The sequence below is a fragment of the Mustela lutreola genome, chromosome 9, assembly GCF_030435805.1.
Source record: "Mustela lutreola isolate mMusLut2 chromosome 9, mMusLut2.pri, whole genome shotgun sequence".
Classification (NCBI taxonomy): Eukaryota; Metazoa; Chordata; class Mammalia; order Carnivora; family Mustelidae; genus Mustela; species Mustela lutreola.
The window spans coordinates 116,583,987-116,598,328 of record NC_081298.1 but is presented as its reverse complement, the minus strand read 5'-3'; the positions used below and the strand labels follow the sequence as shown (position 1 = coordinate 116,598,328).

Here is a 14,342-nt window from a genome sequence, read left to right as displayed (position 1 = left end):
ATTTCACAGAGAGAGATCACAAGTAGGCAGAGAGGCAGGCAGAAAGAGAGAGAGAGAGAGAGGAGGAAGTAGGCTCCCCGCAGAGCAGAGAGCCCGATGTGGGGCTCCATCCCAGGACTCTGGGATTATGACCTGAGCCGAAGGCAGAGGCTTTAACCCACTGAGCCACCCAGGCACCCCAGATTCTATCCCTAAAGCATAAATGTGTTAAATTGTTTAAGATCAAAAACATAATTCTCTGTGTGTACTATTTCCTTATTTATCACAGATTGCCCTCTTGCAATGTAGGCTCCCAGGGGACCAGAGCAGCGTTTTGCTGGTACAAGACAGGCACTCGGTACATGAGTAAACAGATGAACAGTTCACTCGCCACGTACCTCCCACTCTACTCCAACTGAACGTCCAAGAACACTGTCGTTCTTCGTGTGCTATAGGAGAATCAAGGTGTGCCTCCTTCCGCTATCAGGTACATGCTCCCAGAACACTATGTACAGAAGGGCAAGGAAGGATCCCACGGTGCTGTTTTTATTTCTGTACAATCTGCCATGCTCCCTGAAAGTCGGAATACTGGATTCTGTCGGAGTAGGCCTCTTCATTGTGCTTCAGGAAGTGGGACCAGACACAAAGGAAGCCATGGGAAATCAGGAAGGGCTCTCCTACCCTCAGCTGGGCCAGACACAGCCCAGCTTAGAGCAGACTCTGCCAGCCCTGCGTCCACAAGTCTCCGGCTGCTTAAACCCAAAGTTCAGAAATAAGTTGGTGGACGGGCATGCGGAGAGCCAGTCCCTTCTCAGTGTTAACGCAAGTCCTGTGCACATCAGTTCCGCAGCTAGTCCCGGTCACATGGGCTGGCTTCACCCTACACCACAGCCTGGGGTAGAATCAGGACATTCTGCTACTGCCACAAGTTTCAGGTTCAGTCCAACACAAGAAAATCTGGACCAGTTTAATGTAGCGGAGTAAGCCCATAAAAAATGAAAGCTTTGCAAAGCTTCTTCTAGAAAGAGAATAACATGCCTAATACTCTGGGAGATTTCTAGTTACACTACCATCTATCAACACAGTATTCTAAATTATCTATTTTATTACTTATAAAACTGTCCAGTTTCTAAAGTAAAAAAAAGGGGGGGGGGACCAAGTGTCAAAGAAAGTATACTGAAGTATAGTAATTTACAAAGACCTGGAGGTTTTCTAAAAACGTATTTTAAAATTCAAGTCTTTGCCAAGTAGATGCCTAACAAAATTAGAACTGCAAGTGAATTAGGGTGATTATATAACTCTTGAGTTGCAGCAATCGGTATTTAAAAAGACACGGAATTAAAAGAAAATCGCTTAGACAAAATGGAGGTGAAGGTTATTTATACTGGTATATTCTTCCAGAAGAGTAATTTTGGCTCGTGAGCATAGGACGGGACCTGTGTTTTTTTCTGAACATAATTTCTGCACAGCACCGCCACTGGTGGTTATAATGTGGACCATTTTTCAGGGAAGGAAGCCCTTATAATCCATGTTCCAGACCCAAATGAAGAATCAAGCCTGCATCTTTCTGGAATGCGGGGAAATGTGCATTCTGCCCATCAGTGTCCTCCGAGACCCAGGTGGGCTAGCACTGTGGCCCACTGCCGGGAACACTGTGGTCTGTGCAGCACAAAGTGTGTATTCACGCAGGGTCTTTCTTAAGAACTCCAGGCTCAAGGTCTAAATAAAAAATTCAGGTAAAACTCGAATCACCGCACCACGGAATCCTTGCAAACCCCCATGGCCACCTTTAATGATTTTTTCCCCATTTCCCAACGTCTGAGGGCTTCCAAACCCCTCAAAATCCGCTTGCTCAAACCGCACCCACCCTCTCTCTCTTTCACTTGAAGCCAAATCTGGCATCAATGTTTTGTCTACTCAGCAGGAGAGTGATTTCAACAATCTCCTGCATTTTATAAGATCAGTTCATTCTTCCCAATATAATAATTAGTTTCAGATGAACCTGGTCACTGTTCCTTGGCTCGATTCCACTGTGGTACGAGCAAGGAGAGGAGGCACTTCCTGCTGAGCTCTTTTTTGGAGCAAAGAATTTGGGTACTATCACAGGCCTGGGATAGAACCTTTGCGATTTACTTCTTTACAACTTAGCTGGCTTTTGATGAACTAGATGTTCCAAGAGATGGACTGAAATCATGATGATGATGGGAATCTTCTCAGTTTACTTTTAGAATGGTTCAGATGAATTATTCCTCAATTTATCAAACTCTTAATAAATCATTAAGAACATAAATCTCAGGACTATGAACAGTTCTGTGTCCCTGCAAACACACCGAGGTTGCAAAGAGGAAAGCCAACGTTGTTATCTGAATATCTTACAACACAATTAACTTTTTAGAAGGTAATAAATACCAGTGGGCAAGGACATACACCAACCCACAGCTAAGGATGTTAGAGAAACAACTGGAAAATCCCTGTTGACAGTGCTTCAGAGAAGAATCACACAAGACATGTTTACAATGGTGAAGACTATCATATCTTTTAATCAAAACTGGCAGAGTTTTGAGCTGTATCAAGGAGGCTGCTTACAGGTTTCCTTTGGGTCTCCCCCATGGACCTAAAATCATCATGTCCTGCATGTTTCCATGAATTAATTCAGTACCAGTAGTGGAATCAACTGTGAGTACTAGCATCATTATAACCTTAGGTCATCCTATGCGTAAATCTCAGCAATTCCTGAGTCGTGAATGTGGGCAGGAGTCACCTTGATACATACATGCCTGGAGGCCTTAAATCAGGAGTGTCTCATAGTGTCTTCTGGTGTTTGTCTGTTTCACAGAAAGTGATCTCCTTCCTCTCTGCTTTATCAGGAGATAATTATAGGCCTCCTGACGGTTTATCTTACCTTCACATGTACGGCCATCTGCAGAAATTGAGAAACCCTGTTCGCAGACACAGTGAAAAGAACCGTCTGTGTTGAGACACTCTCCACGAGGACCGCAGCGTCCGGGTCGTTCGCATTCATTAATATCTGGAATTGAAACGAGTTCCAAATATGTGAAAAAAATTTTTTTCCTTTGGTTTCATATGATAGTATGAAACATGCTTACTGGACATACAGTAAGCAACTCCATTAACAAAACGGTCGGACACTTATTCTGTGGCCCAAATGCGCTATTTGTACCTACACCAGACCACAAGTTTTAAGGGAGAAACAACTTTGGTTCAATTATATGAATAAGCCCACATTCAACCATTTTCAATTTATGAAAAAAAGCATTTTCATTTTCAGACGATCAACCTTAACATACTTTTTTAAAAAATTTTTTTATTATTATTTTTTAACATACTTTTTTTAAAGACCTATTGGAGGCTTGAGGAACACTAAGAAACAAATTCTGAGAAATGGTCTTCATTCATGAGCATGCTGTGTTCTTTTTGATCTTTCCCACAGCTGTTGGAGCCCCACAGCATTGGGTCCCCTCCATGCCGACTGACTCCCACAATGTGAACATTTTTTTTTTTTAAAGATTTTATTTATTTATTTGATAGACAGAGATCATAAGTAGAGAGTCAGGCAGAGAGACAGAGGAGAAAGCAGGCTCCCTGCGGAGCAGAGAGCCCGATGTGGGGCTTGATCCCAGGACCCCTGAACCGCAGGCAGAGGCTTTAACCCACTGAGCCACCCAGGCGTCCACACAACATGAACTTCTTAAGGGCAAAACAGGACATGCCTTACCAATACCCTTTGGTCCCTAATGTGGGCCTTCACAATGTCTGCTGAATATATAAATGAAACAGCCTCCCATCTATACTTGGTAGAAAATGGATAAAAGAAATAAAATACAAGAAAAGGAAGGTCTTCCAGATCAGTGAAGTTTTTATTATTTGCACAGCTTTGTGATGCCAATTCTTGAATGACGGGTCAAGGGCTTAGTGCAGTGCCTAACGGACAACGAAGGGTCAGCAAGTGGTAGCTACAATTATTAACACTCATGAACCTATACCGCTGTTCATATGTGCTGACCGTCTTAGCGTTAAGTCTTGTGCTGACCTGTTTGTTCTCAATGAAATGTGATTACACTCCCCATGGCCAGGGTCATGATGCACTTCTAAACATTTCTAATGCATGAAGTGAAATGTTCTATCAAGCCAGTGCTAATTATTGTGGCCACGAGTGCCCACATGATGATATTAATGACTCCTGGAGAATGGTCACTTATTCACACCGGTACTGACCCATGCAACTACCTATCTGCACTGTTTTTTTTTTTTTTTTTTTAATTTATTTATTTGACAGAGATCACAAGTAGGCAGAGAGGCAGGCAGAGAGAGAGAGAGAGGAAAGCAGGTTCCCTGCCGAGCAGAGAGCCCGATATGGGGCTCGATCCCAGGACCCTGGGATCATGACCCAAGCCGAAGGCAGAGGCTTAACCCACTGAGCCACCCAGGTGCCCCTGCACTGTGTTTTAATCAGTGTTTTACTCATCTGTGTCCCTTATTACACTGACAGCTCCTTGAAGAGAACCATGTGTCTGAATGGAGTCCCCAACTCCTAGTACAGCACGTTCACAGTGTATTAGGGATGTTTGCCCACCACAAAATCTCAGTTATGGTCATGCTCTCCTAATTAAACCATGATTCGTTAAAATACTCTTAGTTAACTGGGGCCATGAAAACTATCACAGGTCCTTGGAACCCTGCAGGCAGGAGCCCTTCTAAGGCCATTTCCTTACCTTCCTGAAGCCTCTTTTACCTCTCAGTAAAGAGGTCCTTGATGCACTTTCTTAGAAGTCCATCTTTAATTCAATTAAAACTATTTACTGAATGCTTCCTAAGAGAAGTTTGAACAGGCTGGGGTCCTTGCCATTATGAAGCTCACAGTCTAATAGGGGAGGCAGGAGCCAACATGAGTTGCTGTAAAGCTTAATGGGCACATGGAAAACGTATGGATTACGAGCCCTTCCCAGTGACCTCCCTCGAGAACATGCTTACCCATCAACCCTAGAGTTCTCCTCCATAAAGTTATTCCTTTCTCTGCACCCAGGATCTCCTGGTGCTCTTCTTTTTGGCCTGTCCCCTTCACTCTGACCCTCTGTCAACACCACTGATTTATTCATCTGTCTACATCAATTCTTAACTCTTTACCATTCTGTTGGCCATATAATTCGCACTAGCTGGCTTATCCACAACTGAATCAAAATAAGAAACCAAGCAGGAATTACTCATATTTCTAAACAATCTTCCCGCTCTTGTTATTGTCACTGATTTAACAGCATTTCAAGGAAGCTCAATGAATCATTTTCTACTTGACTATTTCTCAATGTGACTTCACCCTGTGAAACCCTTTACTTCTTTTATAAAATCTCCAATACCTTTTATGATTCGTCCCGACCCACTAGTAATACCTTAGACTGGACATCTTTTTTTTGAACTCTGACCATCTCTTGGCTTTTAGTTTCATTTTTTTCTTTCCAGCCTGCTGTGTTGGGTTACCTCTATCTGGGTAACAAGGTTCAATAAAGTTCCACTGGCCTGGGGAGGGGGTCAAGCCCAAGGTCCATATCTATCTTGTGGAGCCCAAGAGGTTTTCCAAACCTCCTCCTTACTGCATCCTATGCCTCCATGTGGCCCTTTAAAAGCTGCCAACTTGCAGCTTTGCAGAGGGAATAATGCATGAAGGGCTTGCTTCAAGAGAATTCACTGATTAACAAATAATTGTCTAAAAAGTTTGATGACAGGAACTGAAGATGAATTCCCAGACTTTTTTCCAGGAAACTGCTAAGAAAGAACAACACGAATATCTGGAACTAGAGAAACATATGCATCCAATTTGGGTTGTACTTATTGAGGCATTTCTAAACTATGCTGCTAGCAACTCAGCTGAAAGCCAGACTATATTTAAGTTGGGTTTCTTTCATGGGTCCGAGATTCCACAGAAATTCACAATTTGGCATCTGTAAGTCAAAATGCAAAACTGAAGTGTGTTCTGAATCTCCAATGTACACAGTCCCATTCCTACAGAGACTATTAACATGGAATTGCCATGCTGTCTGCATAGCAGCCTTGATTTTGCTGTGGGAAGAGAGTCTTAGACTTCCAACCGAATATGCCCTACTGAATATGGAACTATCTTCAGCTTATTGGGTAAAGTTTAAAGCTTTAAAATGTCATTCATATATTATATGTTCCATGGTGATTAGCACTGGCGTCAATCTCATTTTCAGCATTAAAACAAAACTGAAATTGACGCCTGGGTACAGAATGGGACCTGGTCATGAGATTAGACAGAAGTAGGCTAGTAACCTCAGGCGGAGTGAAAGATCAGAAGGCTGCCTCCAGTGGCACAGCCAGAGGGACAGGATTTAAAACAAGAGGAGTATGCATTGCCGTTATAAACAGCCTCTAATCGGAGAAAGTGGGTGGTGGAGAAGATTCATAGATAATACTCTAAACGGCATTAAAACCTGTTTCAGGAATATTTTTCATGTGTTTGGATTTAAGTTTTTTAAGCAGACGTATTCATTTATTCTGGAAAAAAAGAATCACCCATGTGACTGAGCCTGAAGTCAACTTAATAAGGATTTACAGTTAATAAAACATGTTTGGAGAAGTGACATATTAGAGTTGATACCAAATCACAAATTGAATGTACTGAGAGAAGACAGTAGTATAATTAATAAATCAGATGACTAAATTACTTCCTTATGATTTAACTCTAGGAGTTTGTGAAATCTGCAATATGAAATCACTGCCCATTTAAAGAAGACTTATTTTGCCTCTATTTGGTCAAAAATTGTGGAGGAAAGGAAGGAGGAAAGAAAGTACTGCTTTCAAACCCAAACGTGTGCAATAAAAACAGAATACCGGGGTTTTTTAGGAGGTAACTCTTGGCATTTTTATATAAATAAAGATTCATTTGAGGATGAAAAAGTTCCAAAATGGAAATAATCACACAGTAATTTTATAATTCAAGTATTTCTTCTCCATTGCATTAAATCCAAGCACATTTACTTTCTGCATTGAAAATACTGAAAAAATTTAAATTCACCTTACTGCATCACAATGACAAATGAATATAGGACATCCAATGGGGAACATCGCAGTATGGTTAAATCTTGGGCTTAGTAAGTAAATTAATTTTTAAAAATCATGAGGCAAAGGCCCAAATCTTTGGTGTCACAGGGACATATAGATGGATGTGGATAATACTACGGACATAGGGTAGAATATGATTCCAACGCTACGTCTTAGAGAGTACACAAATCCTCCCTTTCAAGTACTATACATCCGGGACATGAAAGAGAAGACATAATTGAGGACAATGCAGAATTAAAAAGTTATTCATGTCCAGTAGCAGTGGAAAAGGAGAACTCCAACAACCTTTACTTATACGTACTTTGGGATATACTGCAGAGTTCGCTAATGGAGGGGAAACCATTAGGGGGAAAAAATTACCCAAGTAGCAGATATAAGTATAAAGGTAAATATAAGTGAGAGCCTTCGGTGGAAGAAATAGGCATGGATTTATTAAGACTAATACAAAGGAAACCCTGCATGGCAGCCAGGTAGAGCTAAAAAAGTTGAGATGAAGGATCTAGACAATCTGATTTTTTTAAAAAAAGATTTTATTTATTTATTTGTCAGAGAGAGAGAGCACGCAAGTGAACACAAGCAGGGGGAGCAGCAGGCAGTGGGAGAAGCGGGCTTCTGAGCAAAAAGCCTGATGTGGGACTTGATCCCAGGACTCTGGGATCATGACTTGAGTCAAAGGCAGATGCTTAACAGAATGAGCTCCTCAGGTGTCCCAACAATCTGATTTTTCAGTCCCAGCATCACCAGTAACTCAGTGTACTACACAGGGGGACAAATATGGAGTCTCACAGTCTCCTCCCTTATTGCTATAAACATGGTAATAATTGGTAGGGCAACATAGGGAAGAATAGTGGAAAAAGATCTTGGGCTCAAATCTCTACTATTTATTTGGGAGGACCAAGCTAATTTCCCTAAGCCTCAGTTACTCATGTGTAATGGATATAAGAAAAGCTGCCTCTTAAATTCTCCACAAATCTATGAACTCCTAACAGCAACTGGCACATAGTAGGTGTTCAGTTAAAGCTCTTATGATTGGTGCTGTATTCTTACAAGTGCCTTGTGTCCTCTATACTTTTGGGAGATGCAATGTGATAGCACTTTAAGGAAAATAATAAAACCCTGCATTCTATACCTCTAATTTTGACCAAATTATTAACGAGTTGTTTTTTTGTTTTTTAGGAAGAGAAAAAGCTGAATACTGGATAAAAACAGGGATCACGGAAAAAAAGGATAAATACCATCCATGAGACAAAATGAAACATACCCACAAAAGACATTTAAAAAAAAAAAGCCAGAAGATAATTTTTAATCTAGCACCAAGATTGGCCCATGGAAGGAACAGCAAAGTACAGGTGATCTCAGCTACCACAGAAGTTTGCAGAGCTAGGACACAGTTCCAAAATGCCCGAGTTTCAGTTAATATTGAGTGTAAAGTGAGGACTTCCCATAGTTGATGTAGACCCAAGAAAGAGATTTCAAAACTATAATTTGGCACAGCTCATTTACATATAAATGGATAAAGCCGCAGACTACCATCAGGAGTCATCACAGAATTTAACTATGTAAATTAGGACTAAAAAGCAGAGAAGTACCTTGACATCCTTTATGGTCATTTAGCTGGAATCCATCTGGACAAGTACAATCATAGGACCCTTCAGTGTTAATGCAGTCTCCTCCTTGGCAAACACTGTTGTCCTCTAAGCATTCATTGATATCTGTAAGTCAATTTTAACAATTTAAAAGACAGAATAAACTATATTAAAAAATTAAGCATTACTCTTACACGCATTCATGTAAATGAACATTATTTTGCATTGTTCACAATAACATAATGTTTAATGGAAGACAGCTTTTTAACTTTTTTTTTCTTTTTTTAAAAGATTTTATTTATTTATTTGAAAGACAGAGATCACAAGCAGGCAGAGAGACAGGCAGAGAGAGAGGAAGGGAAGCAGGCTCCCTGCTGAGCAGAGAGCCCGATGTGGGACTTGATCCCAGGACCCTGGGATCATGACCTGAGCCGAAGGCAGAGGCTTTAACCTACTGAGCCACCCAGGCGCCCCGCTTTTTAACTTTTAATTTTTAAAAATGAAACAATTTGAAAGGATTTTGGCTTTGAACAATAAATAAATTAAGAGATTAACATCAAATGAAACTGGGAAGAGAAAACATCAAAGTCTTGTACTAAACAATTCACTTGGCTATGTTCTTGGTGACAACAGGGAATAAAAATATTCTTTAAATATGAATTAAGAGGGGTGCCCGGGTTGTTCAGTTAGTTAAGCATCTGCCTTCGGCACAGGTCATGATCCTGGGGTCCTGGGATCCAGCTCAGAGTCAGGCTCCCTGCTCAGCTGGGAGTCTGCTTGTCCTTCTCCTTCTGCCCCTCCCCCAGCTTATACTCTCACTCACTCTCTTAAATAAATAAATAAAATTAAAAAAAAATAAACAAATGGGATCAGGAGGGAAACAAATCATAAGAGACTCTTAATCTCAGGAAACAAACTGAGGGCTGCTGGGGGGTGGTGGGATGGGACAGGAGGATAGGGTGTCTGGGTTATGGACATCAGGGAGGGTATGTGCTATGAATTGTGTAAGACTGATGATTCACAGACCTGTACCCCTGAAGCAAATAATACATTACATGTTAATTAAAAAAAAAGAAAAAAGAAAAAAATAGAAGTAACTTCCATCATACACTTTACCTATAGTTTTGTGGGAATGTGAATGTTATTTTATTTCATTAAAGAAGAAGGCCACTCAAAGTAAATAATGAATGAATGAATGAATGAATACATAAATATTAAGAAAAATCTTGAGCATCTAGGGGTGCCCAGGTGGCTAAGTTGGATAAGCATCCCATTCTTGATTTTGGCTCAGATCATGATCTCAGGGTCCTTTTGACTGAACCCCAAATCAGGCTCTGCACTGGGTGTGGATCCTCCTTAAGATTCTTTCTCTCCCTCTCCCCCTCTCCCCCGCAAAATAAGTAATAAATAAGCAAAGAAAGCAAGTGGGGGTGGGGGGCTCAGTCGGTTAAGTGTCTGGCCCTTGATTTTGGTTCAGGTGATGATCTCAGCATCATGAGACCAAGTCCTGAGTAGAGCTCACACTAGGCAAGGAATCTGCTTAAGATTGTTTCTCCCTCTCCCTCTGCCCTTTCCCCTACCTCTCTCTCCCTCTCAAAAAAGAAAAAGAAAAAAAAAAGAATATTTGGAGCATCTATTTATACAAGATCCTGTACTATGAATCATAAGAAAATTTTTAAAGTATTTGGCATGATTTCTGCTCCCAAACAGAAATGATTTAAATTATATTAATAAAAATAAACACAAAATATTACATCGCTTTGTAAGTCCAAAAAAATTCAACCCAAGAGTTGCCAAAATATATAATTACTTGTCAAAAGAGTAGTACCAACTTCATGTGTCACATGGATTCGGAGAAGAGATATCATAAAACCAAAGGTGGCTTCATGTCACATGCTTGAAGTTGGGACCACAGAGTAGAAAGTGGAGGAGGGAAGGTAGGGGGCGCTTTTGGCAGGAAAGGGCATCAGCAAGATCAAAAGCTCCATTTAAGTCACTTACTCAGCAGCTATCACCAATAGGTTTGAGGTTGACTGGATTTTTTAATGCATATATTTATAGCATATGCAACTAAACATGGTTTACGTAACCAGTAATGAGTTCTGACTGTGAGCATGTGAGACAATTAATGACCCCCCTCACTGCGCGAATGCTGGGCAGATCTTTCATGAGGGCTGTTTATTACCACATTTACTTCCAGTCAGAGCTCATTACTCCTAACACAGTCCATGACTCCCTCTTCTGTTGTCTGTGCAGGACTTCAATTATTAGCACTGAAGAAAGCTAAGGAACAAAACCTTCTTTGTTTCTCAGAACTAGGCATATGATGGCATTTCTTGCCAATAATTATGATTGCTGCGAAAATGCATGAGAAGTTCCAGGAAGAAGTGAACAGGGAGACAGTTACAGTCTCAGTCTCCTCACTGTCCTGTTCAAAACGCTGGCACACCAAATCGAATTCTCCTTGTGGAGCCCAATCCACTTATTAATAACTGTTCATGAGGCAAATAAAAGAGAAACAAGAAAACACTTCTACAGTTTCGCTCCACTAGAAGAGACACAAGTCAGCCTACATTAAAGCCTACATTAAAATGTTTCTGAATACTGACCCTAGGACATAAAACACAGATGATGTGACTTCGTCACACCTAAAGTAGGGTATCCCTTCTTCTTTAGTGTGTTTTTCCAACGTCACTCAAGTGAAATTTACGTACAATACATGCATTGAATTTTAAGAGTCTAGCTCATTGAGTTTGAACAAATGTAGATACATTCTTGTGACCACCGTACAAAGTACAGACATTTCTTTATCCATTTATATCTGTTGGGATCACTGCTGGATTCTTTTTTTTTTTTTTTTTTTTTTTTTAAAGATTTTATTTATTTGTCAGAGAGAGCAAGCGAGAGCGAGCACAGGCAGACAGAGTGGAAGGCAGAGTCAGACGGAGAAGCAGGCTCCCTGCGGAGCAAGGAGCCCGATATGGGACTCGATCCCAGGACGCTGGGATCATGACCTGAGCCGAAGGCAGCTGCCCAACCAACTGAGCCACCCAGGCGCCCCTCACTGCTGGATTCTTAAATCATCGCAAATGTGATCATTTTTTTAAGGACCTGTGAGATATCTCTAAGAATGTTATTCTGTAGTTACAAAAATAAGGCTTGGTGATATTTCTCTTTGCTTCTTTTTCCAGTCTGCCCTTAAATTTCCATTCCTAATTAACCACGAAAGAGACACTACAGGAAAACTATGCACAAGAGAGAGAAGAGCTTGTAGGAACCAGGGTCTCCCATGAGGTGTGAAACCTTCAGGTTTCATTCCCATGCCAAAGAACGTTTTATTCGCCAGCTAACTGACACTTGGTATATCAAGATTTCTAAAAGTGGAAACAAAGTTAATAGAGAATATTTTTTAGGCTCAATATAAATTTTTAAATTTTAGATATAAAATAGATAAAAATTCCCTGAAATATTTTAGGTATTTATTTTTGATATAAATTCTATGAAAATAATTCATAAGCTCCAACCCTCTGATTTTTTTTCAGTAATGATTGTGTCACATGGGGATAAATGCTAGTCTGCTGTGTATGACTCTCTGTCATAAAACATGGATTAAGTGAATATATTAGATCAACCATTAAAAAGAAAGCTGTAGGCATTTCCATGACCCTAAAGTTTTTCTTGTGCCCCTTTTCTGTTTGGCTTCTTCTGGTCAGCACAGTGTTTTTGAGACTGATCTAAGGGCCTGTGTGTACCAACAGCTCTCTCCTCTTTATTGCCACGAAGTGTTGTACCGTATGAATGTGCCCCAATTTGTTGACCCATTCACCTTTGATGAGTGTCTAGACTGTTTACAGCCTGGCTATTATGAATACAGTTTGTGTAAGTCTTTGTGTAATCACAGGCTTCCATTTGCCTTGAGTAAATTCCTAGGGGAAGTGGCGGGATCTATAGTAGGTCTAAATTGGGACGGAGAGGCCCCCTGAAGTGGTTGTGCCATTTTATTTTCCCATCGGGCAGCCATGAGAACTCCAACTTTCCACCCTTATTCTAACAGCTCCATGGCTGTTTTCATGGGTGTTATGTGGGCCTTTGGGTTTCAGATGTACCTTTCCTTGTTCTGTAGGAAACTGGGATAACCAGGGAAAGGCAGATTTCATCGTCAGCGTCGTGTGAAGAATCTCAACTCAAAAAAGACGAAGGAGAGTCCTAAGAACACGAATTTCACCCACAAGGGAAACACTACATTACCGAGATGTTTGCCTTCGCATAATGAAAGTGTGTCAGCTTTGGTCGTACTACTTTAAGATCATTTGATTTTTTTTTCAAAATCTAAGAGAACCTATGTGAGGAAAAGAAACAGTATTCTAAGTATTTATAAATGATTGTATAGATTTGAAAACCCTGCATTACATTAGAGTGTGATTTAGTCTAAATTTTTTGAAAGACCTCTATCTTCAAAAGCAAAAAAAAAAAAAAAAAAAAAGAAAAGAAAAAGTAGGTTGAACATTGAGAGAGAGCCCAACATGGGACAGTCCTGCACCTCTGCCTAGGGTGGTGTAAAAGACAGAGTGCTTCTAGGATTTGGGCAGGAGGCTCTAAGGAAACAATGTCAGTCTTGGTCACACCCTCACTCAGAATGCACTGGTCAAAGTCACCAGGGATCCCCACCCTGCTTAATCCCCTGGTCGATTCTGGTCCTCATTCTGCTAAGCAGCAATGTTTGACACAGTCCATGACTCCCTCCTCTCAGAAATGTTTTCTTCTCTTGGATTTTGATTTCCCTCCTTCCTGTCCTGCCACTTGTTCTTCATCCCTTTGGTTGCTTCCTATCCTCCTGCTCACTTAAAATGAGGGGCCAGAACTCCATCTTTGAACCCCTTCTTTCTTCTAGCTATGCTCACTCCCTTGGTGACGTCTTCCAATTTCACAGCTTAAACACTAGCTACATGTTAATGACTCACAGTCTGGGACTCAACCCTGAATTTTACACACACCGGTCCAACTGCCCCTTAGAGATCTTCATCTGGATACTCATGATAGGCACCCCAAATTTAAAGTGCCCACGTCCAACTCCTAGTTTCTTCCACAAACCCTATTTCTTGGCACCCCTGCACCTGCTATTCCTTTGAATGGAATCATCTTCCTATCAATAACCAAATGCCATGATCTCAAGGCAGCCTCTGTAAGGTCAGCCCCATCCCCTCTCCCCACTGTCCATATACCCCTGTTTTTTTTCCATAGCATTTATTGTCACTTAAACTATATATTTTACTTATTTATCATGTATATCTTCCTCACTAGAATGCTAGCTCCACAAAGGGAGGAATTCTTGTCTGTCTGGTTTATTGTTGTATATCCTATACCTAGAACAATACCTGGGACATCCTGGGAACACAATTATTCGTGGAATGAATGCATGCATGAAAAGAATGAATGATTTTGACTTGGAAAGAAATGTCATGAGGAAACAAATACAAGCACTTCTTTTCTCTCCTTTTTTTGACTTGGTCTACAAAAAACGACCAAGAGAGAGGGGCCACAGAAAGGCAGAGTAAATCCTAAATCTTTTTCAGGCTTTGCAAGGGACTAGCATGGACCAATCACAGTGACGGGCTGGGGAACGTGCCAAGATGGGGCATGGAAGGAGAGATTGTATCTAGAAGGGGAACAAGTCAGAGGCAG

The 14,342-nt window shown here is 40.9% G+C and overlaps 1 protein-coding gene across 10 annotated transcripts in view; it reads right to left on the bottom strand.

Moving 5' to 3' along the window:
* The window catches only part of LTBP1 (latent transforming growth factor beta binding protein 1), a 403,430-nt gene that overhangs the window by 77,981 nt on the left and 311,107 nt on the right, over window positions 1-14,342 (bottom strand). For all 10 annotated transcript variants that reach the window (XM_059188603.1, XM_059188601.1, XM_059188606.1 and 7 more), the window contains 2 exons: window positions 8,664-8,786; window positions 2,882-3,007 (listed from right to left, as the gene is read on the bottom strand). In XM_059188603.1, the coding sequence (XP_059044586.1) occupies window positions 2,882-3,007; window positions 8,664-8,786 (249 nt within the window). The remainder of the gene's footprint in view (window positions 1-2,881; window positions 3,008-8,663; window positions 8,787-14,342) is intronic.